This window comes from Fusarium graminearum, chromosome 4, assembly GCF_000240135.3.
Source record: "Fusarium graminearum PH-1 chromosome 4, whole genome shotgun sequence".
Taxonomy (NCBI): Eukaryota; Fungi; Ascomycota; class Sordariomycetes; order Hypocreales; family Nectriaceae; genus Fusarium; species Fusarium graminearum.
In genome coordinates this window covers 3,706,413-3,724,353 of record NC_026477.1, presented here as the reverse complement: position 1 = coordinate 3,724,353, position 17,941 = coordinate 3,706,413, and the positions used below count along the sequence as shown (strand labels likewise).

The following is a 17,941-nucleotide window of genomic DNA, read 5'->3' as shown; positions in this document are numbered from 1 at the left end:
CTCTTGTCTACAAAACAGATGCCGCAACTATATCAATATTGGTTATTCCCGAACCCTTTTCTTGACCGCGTTCCAAGACTGTGTTCTCGATGCGTCTACGGCGCTGCGCCAGGCAGGCTAAGTGGTACTAAGCCGTTGCTATACAGTTCGGTTGCCGCGGAGAAATGGTCCCCCTGGTAGTGACGAGAATATGAGAAAATGGACTTTCAAAAGAGACATATTTCTCATCTCTACCTTTAATGAAATTCAGCAATTTCAGGGTCTGTTTCCCAAGGTCCCTAATTGGATCTTCAATTGGTACAAATTGACCCAAACATGCTTCGAAAGGAGCAACGGAACACTAGTGACCAGTCAGGTGCCTGGTTACATTTACCGACATTTGGGGTGGCATGTCGACGACCATGGAGGCCGCGGAAATGGGACCCCGCCAATGCGTATGTACTGCGCATGCATCATCGATTTTGACAAAGGCCAGATGGCGGAGATATCGGATCTGCAAACGAGATAGCCGGGTATACAGCAATGGCAAGATATGACCTGCTATTACCGGACCCCTCTATTGTACAGAAGTGCTTGGCTTGCAGATATTCGGAAACCTGGCCAATCAGACAACGTACCGTTCACTGTCGGCTGTCCGAAAGGAGGCTTTGCCGAACGGCATCTTCAAGATGGTTTTAGGTGACGTGGAGTTTCTAGACTTGGCTAAATGTTTAGCGTCCAGCTTAGATCATATCCATGCTATTCCCGACACCCTGCCCGGTTTTTATACTACTAAGGCAATGGGCCCCGGCGAGAAACCCGCGGGTCACCATAAGGCGAATTGAGGGAATACGAAACGACTTTAGTATTTCCTTCTTGCAAATTTGAGCTGGCCAACGATCGAATAAGGTCAAAATCATCTCGAATCAGACGTCTCGGCCGATCACCAGAGCTGAGGTGCACACCAAGTCTTATTCATCGAGCCGACCTCTGCCCTGACCTCTCCCCTACCTACTGCAGCATCCATGACCGTGCCGCAGATGCAATGCTCCCTCTCGTCGTTGTGACCCTTCGGTGAGAACGTACTATCCGTTAGCGTTTCCTCATGGCCGAGTCACACGCAAGAACAAAGGTCCCGCAACGTTAAACAAGCGGATACCCTGCCAAGACAATATTATTCCCGTCGAGATCCCGCCTTCTGGCCCTCATCTCATCTCCTGCCCTGTAACCCCAGCCTCAATAACCCCGGGTTTGTGCCCCGGGTATTACTTTTCTTGTGGATTACTACTTTCCTCTCTTCTCCTTCTCGCCCTTATTGACTCCGTGTCTCCAATAGTTCTGTCCTTGCACTTTCACTTCTTACTCAGACATTAATTCAAGGCGAATAACGTCCATACACCCAACACTGAACACCATTGCATCGATTATCAATATTTTTATATCTTGTTGACATGACGGAACCTGGGTTGCGTCAGACTGCAGATACTCCCCCTCAAGACCTTGGTGATCTCGAGATAGGGCTAGAGAACACTGTCCCAGCATCGACAACACAATCGAAACTTGGCAGCCAAGATCCTATATCATATTTTTATCTAACCCTCGACACTCCCCCGCCAACAGTTCCTTCATATCATGGATCGACCCCTTCTGATACCCCGAGTCTGCCACAATGTCCAGACCTGCGACCGTACGCATCCCCTTTCACCATGCCGCGGGCACGGAAGAACATTATGCTCGCGCTGTCGTGTATCGCCACCATGCTCACAGCATACACGGCTGGAACTTATTCACCCCCCTCTCGAGCAATGGCTAAGGATATAGGAGCAAGTCACACAGCAACACTTGTTGGAATCACTACCTTCTGTGCGGGCTTTGCCTTTGCTCCCATGGCGCTCGCACCAATTTCTGAGATCTGGGGCCGACGCCCAGTTTTTATCTTGGCTGGCTTTGTCTTTGTCATCTTCCAAGCCGTCTGCTCTGTCATGCCAAACTTGGTTGGGATGCTGATCGCTCGCTTCTTTGTTGGTGTCGGCGGTTCTGTTTTTAGTTCAGTCGTCGGTGGAGTCATCGCCGACCTCTGGGAGAAGGAAGAGAGAAACACCCCTATGGCACTGTTCAGTGGTTTTGTGCTCTTCGGTACCGGGCTTGGTCCCTTGGTGGCGGCTGCTTTCGTCAACGACTTGGAGGATGACACTCTGGCCTGGAAATGGTCATTCTGGCATCAAGTCATCTTGGACGGGTTGCTGTTGATTGCTATCGTGGCGCTCTTCAAGGAGACTCGGGGGTCAGTGCTACTGTCGCGGAAGGCTAAGAAGTTGAATGAATGGTACCAGAAATTGGAGGACGCAGGCGTCTACGGAGTTTGGGTTACTGATGCCCAGGAAAACGGCAGCAACAGCTCATCTGCATCAAGCGTTGAGACCTTGACAGAACACGATACAAAAGTCGAGTACGACGAGAGAAGCAACCTACGAAGGATTCGGTGGCTTGTGGAAGCCGATGAGCAGCGGCCTCCTCTTCTTCAGATGATGGCCACCTCCGTTAAAAGGCCTTTCTATCTCCTCTTCACCGAGCCTGTCGTCTTTTCCTTCTCTCTCTGGGCCGCATTCTCATGGGCCGTTCTCTACCTGTCTTTCTCCGTCGTGCCATATCTGTACAGCGACAACTACAACATGTCTATGCGCATCTACGTCGCAATGATGATTTCAGCCATCGTTGCAACGACGGTGGCTATTCTCCAAGAGAATCTCATGAAGCACCCTCTTTGGTCTGGTCCTTGCCACGAGAAAGAAGTGTCTCGGTTCTGGCGATTCATGAGGAAGCACTTCCCTGCAGACTCCCCCGAGGCTCGGCTATACTTTTCGTGTATGACGTCGCTTCTTCTTCCTGCCGGCTTATTTGTTGCATTTCTGAGTCCTGCCAGCACGAGCCATTACACGCAAGCTATTGGAATTGGTTTTGCGAATTGGGGTATTTACTCGGTGTACCTCGCCACGTTCAATTACCTTGCCGATACGTACCACATGTACGCCTCATCAGCACTCGCTGCACAGAGCTTCAGCCGCAATGTGCTGGGTGGCATATTCCCGGTCTTGACTGGCATAATGTTCGACAACCTTGGACTGAGAACTGCGGGATGTGTATTGGGAGGCATTGCCTCTGTACTCACACTTGTCCCATGGGTCTTGATGATTTTCGGAAGCAGAATCCGAGCTAGAAGCAAGTTCGCAATTGTAAGTTTGGACTGCTTTTCAATATTTCACAGACATAACTCGAGACATTTTGCTAACTCTTTACAGTCTTTACAAAAGCAATGAGCGTTTGTGTGATAGACGAAAGATTATAGAACAGATTTTAGTTTAACTTCTTTATGTATTGGGTAGCACAAGAACTGGTTGTGCGTGCATCATTATGACCTGATGAATCTATACCCGGCCCATTATACTGGGGCCCAATGAGAACATACATGAGCCACCTTTCTATCATAGTCCCCGCCCTTGGTGATGATACATTTCATTTCAATATGACGTATCGGCGTCTCTCGACAACTCTCTCTTCTTATTCTTGAGCTTTCGTTCCTTGAACCAAGAAAACGCTCTTTTCTCTGACAGAAAACTCTTCTTCTTATCCTTGATCTGTAGTTCCTCACATGTACGTTCCGATAAGCTTGTGTCGCTTCGCGAAACGTCTCCCCTCAATAGCTGCAAGTCGCCCACTAGGGTGGGAAGAAGGAGGTTTCCGCGGTAATCGATAAGTGGTGGTGGGAGCTGAACACAGCCTTGCCATTTGCGCAAAGACTTAGGTATGTTGTCCGAGGCAGGAATTTCGTGTTCATCCAGCGCAATGATGCCGTGGCCTGCGTCCTGGAAAGACTTCTGGCCGTCGAGTTTGGGCCATACTGTTGATGGCGTGACACGGTAGGCGAGCGTCTTTTGACCCGAGAAAAAGGTTCCTATCAGGCGTGTCGTATAGTCGTCGCTGAAGCCGCACATTCGAATAGATGTGATGCGGCCCCTGAGGTGAAGAATGTAGTTGCAGAACAAAAGGTGCGAGTCTGGACAATAGTCATCTTGAAGACGGAGAGTCATTGTTTCGCTTTTGAGGTCATCGTAGGATGAGGCGGGGCTCAAAACTATCTTGTCTCTTGATCTGGATTCCCAGAATTGAAGAGCCTTACCCCTTGGACTGTGCACTTCTGGTGTTCTGGCGCCTCGTGAAGGTGGTCGGCTGCTTGCGGTGTTGACTGGCACGGGCTCTGGTTTCGACGGCCGCTTTCCGTAGAATCTTCGACACAAAAGGACCAGGCTTTCCAAAGGGCAATCGTCGCTGCGCTTCAGTTGTGACATGAGGAAGTCTTTGAAGAGCAGCCCGGTTTTCTCAGAGTTGGCCAGCAGCATTGCAGCGTCGTGGGCCGGAGCGCCGCTCAGATGCGACATGTCCAACTCGATAGTGATGTTGGTTGCGTATGTCCCATACGTGTTGAGCCATTTCGTCACAAGGGGGCTCACTCTTGGTCCTGTGAATGGTGAGAGAACGGCGTGTAGTCTCGTTTTCTGGAGAAATGTGATGAGAACATCTGCGCGAAAGGCGAATGATACTTCCAAGTACGGCGAGATTCGACCCAGGGTAGAATAAGCCGATGCGAAGTCTTGTGAGCGCCAGACATCTCGGTTGAATGGGAATTTGTTCAGGCGCAGAGGCTTGTCGTTATCAGGGAGCAGGTACATGCAGATTCGAAGCCGCACTGAGTCTGGAAGACGGAAGTACCCCACTGACGACTTTCTTCGGCCATGATCGATGAAAAAGGCCTTGAGCACTTTCTCAAAACTCGCCTTTTTAGGCTCCGCGTTGTGACAAACAGCATCAACAGCGCGATCCCATGCAGGAAGGTTGTAACGGGGAACATTCACCGGAGGTCGCAGCCTTGGGAATGATGGCGTGTTGGGCGTAACAGGTGTGGCAGGCTGAGAGCGATTTCTGACGGCAGTGGCAGGATTAGAAGTGCTTCTTGTGCGCACTCTGACACTGGCTGAAAAAGGCATTTTCAAGTCAGCCTTGGAGTGTTGATTTGGCAAGGGCAGGCAGAAGCAGAAGTAGAAGTAGCAGAAGCAAGAGCAGAGGTACAGGAGACGCACTCATCCTCAGGGAACCCAAACGCTCGGAAATGTCGTTTTTTGTCTTGAAGGAGCTGACGCGACGGAGGAGGGAGGAAGCTGAGGCCGAGGGCGAGGGCGAAGGCGATGCGGTGGGCGACGTTGATATTGGAGTGGTCATTTTTGCTGGTGTTACTATGTCACTTTGCGTGGCACTGGCATGGCAATGGCACTGACACTGACAGGCAGCTGTTTGGCGGTAACCGTTTCTCCATGAAGAATATAACAGCCAGGCACAAATGTAGCGACAGTTAAAGACCCGGTTGATCAAATATTCACAATGTTTTGAGGGATTAGTAAACACAGTTTATTCGAGTGTCGTTAGATCGGGAAGTTACAACACAAGCGTCCTGAATCAGCGACCCGACTTTAAGTTTTTTGGGTCCTTCCTATTTATACTTTTGACAGTGACGTGAAAGTCTAAAATGGAAATAGTGTCACTAACAACTTCAAAGTCACGGGTTTTTAGTATCGGTAACCGATTTGCACATGTTACTCTTGAATGCGGGCTTTTTTTTTGTTGTCATCGCGAGCTCGGGAAAATGCTCCTTTTTTTTACGCTGTGGCCGAAGAGTAAGGCCGTTTCCAAGGGTGTCGAGAGAGCTTAAAACATGCAATACTCATTGACATCCAATAACGACAAACGGGTTTATCGTGCTGGTCCTGTCTTATTCGACATTGTCCTGGTGTGGCATTGATGGCTGCGATATTAAATGGAAGGCCTGTCCGATTCGTTGGGCATATGCGAGATGGCTGCTCAGGAACCGTTGTCCTCGATCAATGATGTCCTTGAATCGCCTCAAATCTTCGGCCCTGGCGATACCTTTGACCTGAGGCAGTTGATGTTTGGCTGTTGACAAAGTCCATCAACAAGTACCAATACTTCGTCCATTACCCGCATGCCAATATTGAAAGATCCCACAGTAGTAATCAACCATCATAGAAAGACATGTCCCATCTTCTTTCAAATTTCCTATCATTCTCGTTCCCTTTATCTTCTCCCCTAATGCCCACGTCTAACCTTCAGACGATCATCACAGTCTCCTCGTGGAAATTGATCCATTTTCATCCTTCTACTTCAATCATATGAACAAAATGGCACCACCACCACTATTGCTTTCCACTGAAGATAAGTCAACAATGGCCAACAAAACCCACCTCGAGTTCACAGACCCCTGGTCCCTATACGAAGACCGTCAAGCCGGCGTCTTTGCCTGGATCATTCTGGGTCTGATGTTTGGCTACTTCATCGGCATGGTCTTGCGGGACATGGTGCAAAAGACTCGCACCAGAGAGCTTCAAGATGAGTTTCGAACGTTTGGGAAACTCATCAAAGATATTGTTCTCCTGCCCCGCATACTCTTCACCAAAGATCATCTCATGCCCGTGTGGTACTCTTGCACCAACATCTTCCGCCTTCCAGAAGAGCAACGTTACTGGAAAACGGAAAAGGAGGAAGACCGAGAATTAAGAGATTCCTCGCAGTTCAACAGCAAGAGTATCATCGAACGACTTGGCGGCGGTTGGCCCAAGAAACGCTCCCAGACCAGTTCAGAGCTTGGAGGCAGTAGCCAGGACACGGATATAGAGATGCAGTGTCTCCCCAAAATCACCGACCTCGCCGGAACAAGCACCGGACTCCCCAGGATTGAAAAACTTGCTGTTGTCTTTGAGGTTCCTGAGATCCTGTCTTCCAACACGAACCAAAAACACCATGGTTTCCAAACTGTTCCTCTTCACGGCCCTCGTTTTGGTACCGATGGCCTCTCTAATCTGACGGCCACCTTTAACTTTCAGTCCAGCAAGGACCAGGAAGAGAAGTCGACAGTCGATGCGAAGGAGAAGGGGAAGTTGGAGCCCATTCAAGAGAAGGTGGACGCCAAGGAGAAGAAAGATGTTGAGAAGAAGACCGATGCAGAGGACGGAACAGGTATTAAGAGTGAAGACGCTAGTACCAAGAAAGATGGTGAATAGTCACCAGACATGATACGTCGGATCCTTCTTTTCTGGATATAAGTGTACCGAGGTCGTCGAAGGCCAGGTTGGACGTCCGGTATCACGAGTTTCCCCGTTGATTTATATGTATATGAGCATGTCGAACATATTTGTGTTTGAGGTAGTTTCATGTTGGTCCATCATCTCAAGAATGGATTAGAAGAGATGGATCACACCAACATAGAGTGGAATTGAATATCAGCCCACATCTTGATTCCATGGAATATTTATCTGTCATTGTCTCTGATATAAAATTAACAGTTTCAGTCATGGTCCTTTATCTGCACTACTATGCGCCCTTTGAACGAAGCATCCTCATACATATCTACAATGCTGGGGATCCTGTCAAACGGTATAACTGTCAAATGCGATCTTACTCCAACTTCGTCTACTATTCGCATCATTCTGTCGGTCGCTTCCTTCCCAGCGACGTAGTTGCTTTTGATAGAGAGCTCCTTAAAGACAAGCGGAGCAGCGTCAAACTGCCAAGGGTTCTGAGGAAGCCCCAGTATCCCCAGCGTGCCTTTGATCCTGAGGATTGTGAGTGCCCAGCGATTAGCCTCGAGTGACGGCGTGCACACGACGGCTGCGGCGACGCCCTCGCCCTTTGTGAAATCGTAAATGATGTTGGAGGCACAGTCCGTATCAGACGAATCCACCACCAGATCAGGCTTTAGTTTGTGATTTTCCACTTCCTCTGCTAGCTTCCTCCCAGCTTGTCTGCTATCCACCGCGATAGTTCGGAAACCCAGTGCTTTGGCGAACTGTACACCAAGATGCCCGAGTCCGCCAATGCCCACAATCGCCACTGTTTCACCTTTGGAAAGTCCAGATGTCGCGGCCTCGAGAGATGCCCAGACAGTAGCACCCGCACAGGTCAAAGGTGCGGCCTGTTGAAATGAGATTGAATCAGGGAGTCTGACCGTCGTTTCGGGATCGGCAGAAGCATAGTCTGCAAATCCGCCGTCATGCAGAAATCCAGCTGTTTCGCGGTCGTTGCAAAATCGCGGATCAAGCTTCTCTCCTTTCCTTGTTGTTAATCGACATCCTACGCAAGAGCCACATGCATGCTTGAAGTTTAGAATGCCAACTCGATCTCCTACTTTGAGATCGCCCCTGTAACTGCTGCCAATCTTGGCAATGGTGCCCGCTATTTCATGAGATGGGACAAGACCGATGGGCGCTGGTTTCTCAAATTCACCTCGCAGGGCTTGTAGATCTGAGTGGCAGAATCCAGCAGCGTGCACACGTACAAGAATGTCTGTGTCTCTGATAAAAGGTAAAGGGCGATCTCCGAGAGCATATGGTTTATTGTGCTACCTGAATGTCAGCTAGTCTAGTCTAGATAGTTGTTTGGATTACCTTACTTGTGCAATGTAGGCTGCCCTCATACGAGACGGTAGTTCAGTATTGGAGACCATATTTATAAAAGGTACTTTGTGCCCTTTCTACATCAATGTTTCAACCTGGGAATCAACTAGATAGCTAGTGAGGCTACCAGTTTAAAAATCGATGCTGGTATGAAGGATTGCCACACAACATAGCTGTTTCCTACTCCAGCGTGGTGGTGGGGTACTCCAACAGGGCCTTGGAGTGACCCCAACTACCCCAACCGCTTAGATGTATGGACCGGACCATCAGGAACAATGTACTTTCAAGCCATGGAAAATACTAAGCTTGTTTACAGATATGGATAAATGGATGATTGAAATCTTTATCTCTTGATTCAAAGCCTATACCAAGACACGCTAGATCAAGCTACCTACCTAAGTATCTTATCAGCCAGACGTCCAGATCCCCCATCATGTCCGTCTTTTTCAAAGAGATTCTACCGTAGGTTCTTACTCTCTCAATTGATAACAGTACAAGATGCTAATTGGCTTGGCTGCAAAGAGGCAACCCTGTTAAGAAGGGTGATGTAGAGGCTCTTCTTGAGCGTCTAGAGCTCACCATCCGCCCCGAGGATTCGGCAGACTATCAACTCCTCCTCGCTGCTGTTCACGATTGTGCTGAACGGATCTCGAGTCTACCGGACTACCAGCCCATTCCGGACATTGAAAGATTTCCCCGCCAAGATGTTCGTTTGCCCGAAAAGCATGAACAAGCCTTTGGTCACGCTTGGGCACACCGTTTCACCATTCATGGCGACAAGACATCACGCTCATCACTCGCCGGCAAATCGGTTTGTCTGAAGGATTGTATTGCTGTAGCTGGTGTACCGCAGTTCTTTGGTAGTGACGCATTTCCAGCATGGACACCATCCACAGACGCTACCGTTGTGACAAGGTCTCTAGAGGCTGGAGCTGTCATTACGGGAACAGCGACATGCGAGAACTTTTGCAACTCGACGTCGTCCTTTACCAGTGCTCAGGGCACTATCGATAACCCGCGCAAGGCTGGTTACTCAGCTGGTGGCAGCACGTCTGGTGGTGCTGCCCTTGTCACGAGTAGTCTGGCCGATATTGCCATTGGAACAGATCAAGGTGGAAGTATTCGCGTGCCTGCTTCCTTGTGTGGCTGTGTGGGATTCAAACCGACACATGGGCTCGTGCCGTACACTGGCATCTCAAGTGGTGACCAGATCGACGATCATGCTGGTCCGCTTGCAAGGACAGTAGACGATATTGCAGCTTGCTTGGATACTATTGCAGGTTACGACGGAATCGATGATCGATCTCTCGGAGCGGCGCCGCATGGGTCATTTGGCTTTCTTGAGTCACTGAATGGCGCAAGTCTACAAGGTGTCCGTATTGGTGTTCTGGAGGAGGGATACGACGACAACAGTCTCATACAACCGGGTGTTAAGAAGATCTTTCTTGAAACGGTAAACAGACTTGAGTCTCTTGGAGCGATAATCCAAGACATCTCAATTCCTATTCACAAGGAAGGCCCTTCGATATGGACCATCCAACAACGCATCTCAGGCTCGGCAGGCATTCTGGGTCAGGCCAACGGCCGCCGAGGTCTCTACTTGACCGAGTTTGAACAGGCTCGTCTACCTTGGACCGCTTCGCAATTTGAGAAATTATTCCCGTCAACTAAAAACACAGTTATCAATGGCTTGTACCTGCAACGCACTTTCCCGGGCCTCTATTCCAAGACGGTCAATATCGGAAGACAGATGCGCGATGCGTACGAGGCCAAATTTAAGGAGTACGATGCTATCATTATGCCCACCACGCCGTTTGTCGCACCACGACACGGATCGAGAGAATCTGTGCTCAAGTCGTTCGAGCCTAGCATTGGTATGACCAACAACACAGCCATCTTCAACGTCACAGGTCAGCCTGCGCTGTCGCTTCCGGTTGGGTGGTCACAAGCTGCTGATGACGAATCTGTCATGCTGCCAGTTGGTCTACAGATTGTTGGAGGACTTTGGGAGGAGAAAAAAGTGCTTCGTATTGCCAAAGCTCTGGAAAGTAGTCTAGGTAGCTTTCTTCTTTGACCGAGAGGCTGGGGGCAAGTTTATGTTAGTCGAAGCTCCTTGATTATCGATATAGTAAAATAGTTTTCTTTTTTAATTAAGCAGACGAATCTCTTGATAACAGCCTACCAGATAGCAGAAAGGTTGACCTCCCTAGTATTAGGTTACAAAAATAAATAGCCTAAAGAGCATAATCTAAATAGCATAAGCTGATCTACTAATTTCGTCTCTTATCCTTCTAGCGGCCAATTTTTCTGATACCCTGAGGACACAGAGGTCTATCTCGCTGATTTACACTACTTTAGATAGCGAGCGTCTTAGAAGACATATCGCTCATAGACTAAGGAACGCTATCATTGATGCTACCCCAACCCCCACACTCGCAACAACTCCAAGATAAACTGGGCACTACCCCATCAGCATTTGTTCTTCCTCTCCATCTCCACCTCCAACGATCGATTGGAGTCAAGATGACTCAAGATATGGTCGGATCAACGTCTTCAAACAAGCGACAGAAAGTGGACCACAATGGAGGAGCCAATCTTCGCATGTGCCACCACTGTGGGAAAAGTTTCAAGCGGACAGAGCATCTAGAGCGTCACGTACGAACACGTGAGTCCTTACCCTGCAGGTGTAGATGTAGCATAGAATAAACGACTGATGTGAATTGACTAGATACCAAAGAGAAGCCCTTTTTGTGCCACTGTGGTGCATCCTTTGCGCGACGCGATCTGCTCACGCGTCATCAGAGGATAGCTGAGCATCAAGGTGATGCACCATCGCCAGGGTCGGTACCAGTACCAGGACCTGGACCTGGGGCGTTAACGCAGTCAAGACAAAATAGTATTTCCAGTCACAATGTCGACCCATGTTTCTGCGCCAGGCCTCAACAGGCGATGCAAGTTCCTGTTGCTGTTCCTGCTCCCCTTCCCTTGGCAGTCCAAGAGCAGACTCAACGTCCACCAAACATAGACGCCGGGCAGTTCGTTCCCAACTTTTTCTCCCCCCAGATGCTTGACGGTGGTATGTTGTATCAAGACTCTTACAATGAATGCTCTTGGTCAGATGCTGACTCCAAGGAGGCGTTGACTTTGATACACACTTTCGCGAATTCACCAGCTTCCTTGATGGTGTTGGCCTATCTGCCGAATGGAGTCCGTTCTTTAGTGATCGCGACAGATACCAAGACCCTGTCGACCCTGAATTACGAGATGAAGACAATGAGACCACCTCTCCTCAGCAGGGAGCACCAACACGAGCTGGAACGCCTTTCAGCTCGTGGCTACCTTCTGTTACTGGAAACAGGATCAACAACTATGTCTCTGACACGGACAGTAAGCTCGCCCAGTAAGTATGGCACACAATTGTTGCTTATAATTTTCTAGATCCTCGCGCTGTTGATCCTGAGACACGCCTGTTCAAAGTGACTGAGGAGCAAAGATCCAAGGTCAAGGCTTCTATCCAAGATTTTTCGCATCTACTTGATCCTACTTTTTGCGTTCCGTCAAGACATTCTCTAACTCGATATATAACATCTTTCTTTGGGGGCTTCCACTCCCACATGCCTTTTATCCATGTACCTACGTGGCAAATCACGGAACACTCACCCGAACTGATTTTTGGCATCGCCGCTATCGGTGCTCAGTATTGCTTTGAGAGAAAGGCTTCAGAGAGGCTGTTCTTCGCCGGGAAAGCCTTGGTGCTGGAACGGTTGCGAAGAAATGCAGAGCTGCTCGACATGTCGGCAATACCCAGAATCCATACGGTAAACTCTGCCAAACAAAGCGGTCGTGATAGCAATGCTCCAGATAAGGAGTCGCAAGTCGAGACCATAAGAGCTTTGGTTACCCTCATGGGGTTTTCTACGTGGGAACCCAAAGCAGCCATGGTGCAAGAATCTTTTGTCTTACAGGGTATTCTCACTCAGGCTCTCCGCAATGCAGGTCTTGAGGATGTGGATGAGCTGGTCTCGTCAACGCCATCGAGTCATCCTCATGATAGTAATGCGCTGTGGCACGATTGGCGAACTTGGGCCAAACAAGAATCGTGTAGACGATCTAAGCTCATATGTTTCTCCTTTCTCCATACGCATTCCATTGCATATAATGTGTATCCGACACTCCGCAGTAACGAAGTTGGCCTTCGATTACCTTGCTCAACAAAAGAATGGAAAGCTCCAAATGCGGCATCATGGCGTGCTGCGGCTAGGGAGGTTCAAGAGCCGCAGCTATTCTTTCGAGAAGCCCTATCACTATTACTCAATAATAAAAGCGAGTCTGCGCCATTGTTCCCGATTCCAACACCTCTAGGAAACTATGTTTTGCTTCATGGACTACTCCAGAGGATACACATAGTTAGAGATTTGAGCTTGCCAATTACTAGCAGTTCAGCCTCCTTACCTAGCGAAGAGGTGGAGAAACTTGAGTAAGAACCAACAACGGCCGCATCTTCCTGCTTTTACGCTAATTATCACTGTAGACGTGGTCTGCGGTCGTGGACCTCATGCTGGCAACAAGCCCCAGAGTCCACTCTCGATCCTAACAACGAGAACGGACCCATCCCCTTTACTTCCAGCTCCCTTTTAGCGCTGGCCTATGTGCGCATCTACCTCCATCTGGGTCCTTTTAGACAGCTTGAAACACGTGATCCGCAGCTGATCTCCGAAGCCATCGCGAGTAGTCCGGATATTGAGCGGAGTGACGGTATCATTGCAGCACTGCTATATGCCACTCACATGATCGGCATCCCTGTAAGACTTGGGGTCGATCGTGTGGCTAGGAGTCAAGCATTTTTCTGGAGCGTGAGGCACTCGCTGTCCGGCCTTGACTGTGCTGTACTGTTGGGCAAGTGGTTGTCCAAGTTGGCTGAAACAGTTTCTGAAAGCCCGCTGACTGGTAAATTATTTTACACTTTTCCAAACGACGTCCCTAATGTTGACTGACTGATGTGTGCAGATAGCGAAGATAGAATCTTGCATTGGGTAAGATGCATTGTGGAAGAGGCCTACACTGTCGTTGACTTTGAGCAAAGCCATGATGATCAAGAGATTACAAATCTTCTTGACTTCACAGACCCCCGGAATCTGTCTCTGGCTGTGTTAAAGATATGGGCGCATTTCTTCAAGAGCAATACGCAGTGGCTGTTCATCAACATCATCGGAGTAGGTTTAGAAAAGTATCGTGAAATGCTCATACAGAAGAAGATCTAATTGTGAGAGTTGGAGTTTGTGTTTCTAACCCTAAGGGAAACGAGTACGTCAGTCAGTCAGTGGTACATCCTTATCACTCAGTGTGCTGTTTAATATTATGATTATACCCCTAACAGAATTCTACTTTTGCAGTCTCAATGCATGCTTCTAATAGTTTCTCTACCGTGACCTCGTAATTCTCCAAGAGTTTCCAGCATTGACGGACCATCTAGTCTAGAGCTCAATATCTCAAGTAAAAGTGGCTGCGATGTACGGCCACTCAATCTGAATTCTCAGAGATCTTGGAATCCATCAAGAGCTGGTACATTTCAAGGACGTTAGAGCAGTATTTAAAGTCTGTGCCAAAGTAAACAACCCTTTATTTGCTTGTGTTATAACATCCTAGTCTAACTCTGAACCTTTGGCAGTAAAGCACCCTCGGGCGGCTGGTTCTTCTTCTTGAACTCGTCACACATCTGCTCCATCGTCACCCACTCAACACCCTCGTGCTTGTTGATGTACTCAATCAATCTGTGTTTTCTGTCAGTATTTAAACTACATTATAGGCGTTGTAGCTTTTCCTACCTCTCATGCATCAAAAGAACGTGTGGTCGGCCTGAAACGTCGGGATGACATGTAATAGGGAAAACACAAATGTTATCGGGATCATCTGCCTCTTCCCGGTAGAAGTAGTCAAAATGATCTCTCCAAAGATCCTCAACGTCTCGTGAGTTGACCCAGCCGTGGCTGTTGGGGCTGTCCTTGATGAACATCATGGGAGGAAGACTGGAAGATAAGATTAGTATATTGTGATTTGATCTTAGTTGCCAAGGATAAAGCATACTGCCAGAGGTGTTAGCATATCTGTGTCCAGCTATTAGTCAGTCAGATATTACTTACCTCATCTAAATACCAGTTTGCAGGGATCTCAACAAGACCTGTTTCTTGACCCTTAACTAATGGTTTCATCCAGGTCTCGGCCTTTTGTTTATAGTCAATCTTGGTCCAACTATCCCCTGTCCGCAAATAATACATGTGGCAGTCATCATGAGACATTGAGTGGTCATATTCGATGCCATAGCTAAGCATTAGATCGACGCCCTCTCGGCTAGTCTCCCACCACGGGGAGACACATCCACGAGGCGGTTTCCCACAGAATTCAGTTAGCATCTTATGTGTTTTATCCAAGACATCACGCTGTTGCTCTAGCGTCATATCTGACGGGTTCTCATGCGAATAGCCTGTCAGATTGTCAGTTGGATGGACTTAAAGTTTGGACTGTCTTACCATGGAGGCCAATTTCATGACCTGCATCGCGTACCATAACACATTCTTCTGGAAAAGTCTCAAGGCTATGTCCAGGAATAAACCAAGTTGCTTTGATATTGTATTTATCGAACAACTTGAGCATGCGACGAGTTCCATGAGTTCCAGCAAACAGACCACGAGAAATGTCACTGGGAGAGTCCTCGCCTCCGTATGAGCCCAGCCATCCAGCAACTGCATCAACGTCGACACCGTACGAGCAGAGGATGCGTTTAGGCATTGCGTGGGGCTGATCCAGACGTGTTATAGAGGCGTGGAAAGTGTGTTGATGCAAATAGATTCGATGAGACTGAGTAGACCTGATACCAAGGGTCAAAATAGACTAATATGATGGCGCAATTGTAGGCGATGAAGATGGGACGTTCTAGAGATAGAGTTTGAGGCAAAGGCTGGGATTTGAGGCACTCATTAATAACTCAACTCAACTACCGAGTGCTTGACTCCAAGACGGTCAGATAACAGTCAGTCCGATAACTAATCAGACGTCATGTCCTATCATGGGGTAACTCCAAGATATCTCCAGGCAGGCGGGTTGCTAAAAAATAGGGACTTGAAGCTATACAGACGAAATCGTTAGTCCACTCTTAGGCCATATATACACTAAGAGTGATCTAGTATTTATGTCAGCCACTAAATCAGTACCGGTTTCTATGCAACCCACCTGCCAGGAAGCCAGGTCCGCGCTAGTCTCCAACTTGAACGCACTATACTCCAACTTTCTTATCTATCTTTACATCGAGTCAGGATCTTCCCCAGAGTTGACAAGGATGTTTTTACCCCAGACCTGCCTTATCATTAGACTTGGTCAAAGCGACCAGGGTTTTGATACAGGCTTGGTGCAGACCATTGGTACATAAATTCGAGATTGACAAGAGAGCCACTATCTAACGGCGATCGACAACTAATATGTAATAAGCTGAAGAACCCAGAGTTTTTTTGAACCTACTAACTCGCTCTCTTGCTTCATCACAAACACATCAATCATGATCAACACATCTTCTGCCAATATCAGTTCTTCTGAGCCAGAGATTACCAAGGCCGACAAGCAGCCATCTGGCAGGCTTAGTAGTGGTAGCATTGAACTTGGGCGACAGGAGAAAGTCGATGATGGCGAAGTCTTTCGGCAGGGTGATGGCGTTGTCGATTTCCGGACTGTAGGATGGATCCAGGCTTCTGTCATTTTCCTCAAGGGTATGTTTTCACAGTTCACTATTACTTTTCAATCAATGGTCTGATATACAGCACTAGTCATCTTCGCCACTGGTGTCTTGACGATCCCTTCAGCCATGTTCGTCCTCGGTGCACTTCCCGGTGCGATCAATGTCCTTGGCTGGCAGGCTCTGAACACGTACTGCGCCATTATCCAAGGCAACTTTCGCAATGCGCATGCAGGCTGCCATTCCATCGCCGACATGGCCAATGTTGTCGGCGGTGCATGGCTCAAGGAGGTCGTTGGAGTTCTTTTCCTCGTCACATACGCCATCGTCGGCGCATCCGGTATCTTTGGTACATCTGTGGCTCTCAATGTGCTGTCGAACCATGCCATCTGCACTAATTGGTTTATGCTTGTTGCGACAATCGCTGTTCTTATTTTGGCAAGTGTCCGCAAGTTTGAGAATATTGCTTGGCTCACATGGGCGGGCTTTCTGACCGTCTATGTTGCTGTTTTCATCGTCGTGTAAGTTCTCTCCACTCTTACCTCCTATTCTTTTACTGACGAGTTGTTTAGTGTCGGAGTCACTACCCTCGAACGACCTGCTGCTGCTCCTCAGACCGGAGACTACGACTTTGGTTATCACGTTATTGGTAACCCGACTTTTGTTACTGGTATTACTTCTGTGGCTACCATCTTCTGCTCTGGCGCTGGCACATCCGCATTTCTGCCTGTCATCTCGGAAATGCGCAAGCCCCGAGACTACAATAAGGCTGTCTATCTTTGTATGGGCATCGTGACTGCTTCGTACCTGACTTTCTCCCTTGTTGTTTACCGATACTGTGGACAATGGGTCGCTTCTCCGTCATTGGGAAGCGCGGGCGAAACCATCAAGAAAGTTGCCTACGGCATTGGTCTCACTGGTCTTTTGGTCAGCGCTTGTCTCTACGTTCACGTTGCTGCCAAGTACATGTTTGTCCGTCTTCTGCGCCATTCAGAGCACTTCCAGAAGAACACCGTTACCCACTGGGCAGTCTGGCTTGGCTGCACATTTACTATGTCGGCTGTCTCCTTTATTCTCGCATCTGGAATTCCCATCTTCAACTACCTCCTCGCTCTGGCTGGTAGTCTTACCTTTTCGCCTCTCGCATTAGGTCTCCCAGGATACCTGTGGATCTACGACCACCAGCACTATCGCCAGGGAAAATGGTGGCAGATTGTTGTATACTATCTCAACTGGCTTATGATTGCGTTGTCTGTCTTCTTGACGATTGGAGGGACATATGGAGTTGTTCAAAACATTATTGACGCGTATGCGAATGGCCTAATCGGAGGAGCGTTTTCGTGCGCCAACAACGATAGGTAAGCTATCTAGACAAGCATGGCCAATGCTGCTTGAAACATAAGTCTCAGTCTGATATTCCTATAATACAGATAGAATTGCAGTTTATACATCATCTCTATTTGAAACAACCAGTTTGATTTCCAATCCGTTTCGTTACATTATCCATCAGTGACGTGCCGTGTCATCCTCTGTTAAGAACTCCTAGACTTTTGTATTCTGATACTTTGAATATAACAGTGGCTAGTGGGTAGCAGAAAGATTGGCCTCTTAAGTCTTAGGATACAAAAATAAGTAGTCTAAGAACCCTAGTCTAAGCAGCATAAGTTGGTCTAATAATTTTGTCTCTTATGTTCCTAGCGGTCAATTTTTCTAATACCCT

The 17,941-nt window shown here is 48.2% G+C and overlaps 8 protein-coding genes across 8 annotated transcripts; 6 read left to right on the top strand and 2 right to left on the bottom strand.

Moving 5' to 3' along the window:
• Positions 1 to 1,430: 1,430 nt before the first annotated feature.
• FGSG_07509 (uncharacterized protein) lies at positions 1,431 to 3,296 on the top strand (the record flags this gene model as incomplete). Its single annotated transcript, XM_011328983.1, has 2 exons — positions 1,431 to 3,212; positions 3,279 to 3,296. 2 exons carry the CDS (start codon positions 1,431 to 1,433, stop codon positions 3,294 to 3,296), a joined length of 1,800 nt encoding a protein of 599 aa, XP_011327285.1.
• Positions 3,297 to 3,497: 201 nt separating this feature from the next.
• Positions 3,498 to 5,308, bottom strand: FGSG_07508 (uncharacterized protein; the record flags this gene model as incomplete). The annotated part of the gene is made up of 2 exons (XM_011328982.1): positions 5,136 to 5,308; positions 3,498 to 5,008 (listed from the first exon to the last, which is right to left on the bottom strand). Exons 1-2 carry the CDS (start codon positions 5,251 to 5,253, stop codon positions 3,498 to 3,500), a joined length of 1,629 nt encoding a protein of 542 aa, XP_011327284.1. The 5' UTR covers positions 5,254 to 5,308.
• A 964-nt stretch (positions 5,309 to 6,272) lies between these two features.
• FGSG_07507 (uncharacterized protein) lies at positions 6,273 to 7,106 on the top strand (the record flags this gene model as incomplete). Its single annotated transcript, XM_011328981.1, has 1 exon — positions 6,273 to 7,106. One exon carries the CDS (start codon positions 6,273 to 6,275, stop codon positions 7,104 to 7,106), a length of 834 nt encoding a protein of 277 aa, XP_011327283.1.
• A 290-nt stretch (positions 7,107 to 7,396) lies between these two features.
• FGSG_13158 (uncharacterized protein) lies at positions 7,397 to 7,696 on the top strand (the record flags this gene model as incomplete). Its single annotated transcript, XM_011328980.1, has 1 exon — positions 7,397 to 7,696. The coding sequence occupies one exon, from the start codon at positions 7,397 to 7,399 to the stop codon at positions 7,694 to 7,696; it is 300 nt and encodes a 99-aa protein (XP_011327282.1).
• A 1,235-nt stretch (positions 7,697 to 8,931) lies between these two features.
• On the top strand, positions 8,932 to 10,572 carry FGSG_07505 (uncharacterized protein; the record flags this gene model as incomplete). Its single annotated transcript, XM_011328979.1, has 2 exons — positions 8,932 to 8,960; positions 9,021 to 10,572. 2 exons carry the CDS (start codon positions 8,932 to 8,934, stop codon positions 10,570 to 10,572), a joined length of 1,581 nt encoding a protein of 526 aa, XP_011327281.1.
• A 449-nt stretch (positions 10,573 to 11,021) lies between these two features.
• FGSG_07504 (uncharacterized protein) lies at positions 11,022 to 13,935 on the top strand (the record flags this gene model as incomplete). Its single annotated transcript, XM_011328978.1, has 7 exons — positions 11,022 to 11,163; positions 11,227 to 11,574; positions 11,634 to 11,885; positions 11,937 to 12,975; positions 13,030 to 13,445; positions 13,506 to 13,711; positions 13,876 to 13,935. 7 exons carry the CDS (start codon positions 11,022 to 11,024, stop codon positions 13,933 to 13,935), a joined length of 2,463 nt encoding a protein of 820 aa, XP_011327280.1.
• Positions 13,936 to 14,145: 210 nt separating this feature from the next.
• Positions 14,146 to 15,284, bottom strand: FGSG_07503 (uncharacterized protein; the record flags this gene model as incomplete). The annotated part of the gene is made up of 5 exons (XM_011328977.1): positions 14,146 to 14,269; positions 14,324 to 14,499; positions 14,583 to 14,612; positions 14,696 to 14,979; positions 15,026 to 15,284. 5 exons carry the CDS (start codon positions 15,282 to 15,284, stop codon positions 14,146 to 14,148), a joined length of 873 nt encoding a protein of 290 aa, XP_011327279.1.
• A 763-nt stretch (positions 15,285 to 16,047) lies between these two features.
• On the top strand, positions 16,048 to 17,655 carry FGSG_07502 (uncharacterized protein; the record flags this gene model as incomplete). Its single annotated transcript, XM_011328976.1, has 4 exons — positions 16,048 to 16,255; positions 16,313 to 16,742; positions 16,794 to 17,579; positions 17,652 to 17,655. The coding sequence occupies 4 exons, from the start codon at positions 16,048 to 16,050 to the stop codon at positions 17,653 to 17,655; spliced, it is 1,428 nt and encodes a 475-aa protein (XP_011327278.1).
• Positions 17,656 to 17,941: the final 286 nt, after the last annotated feature.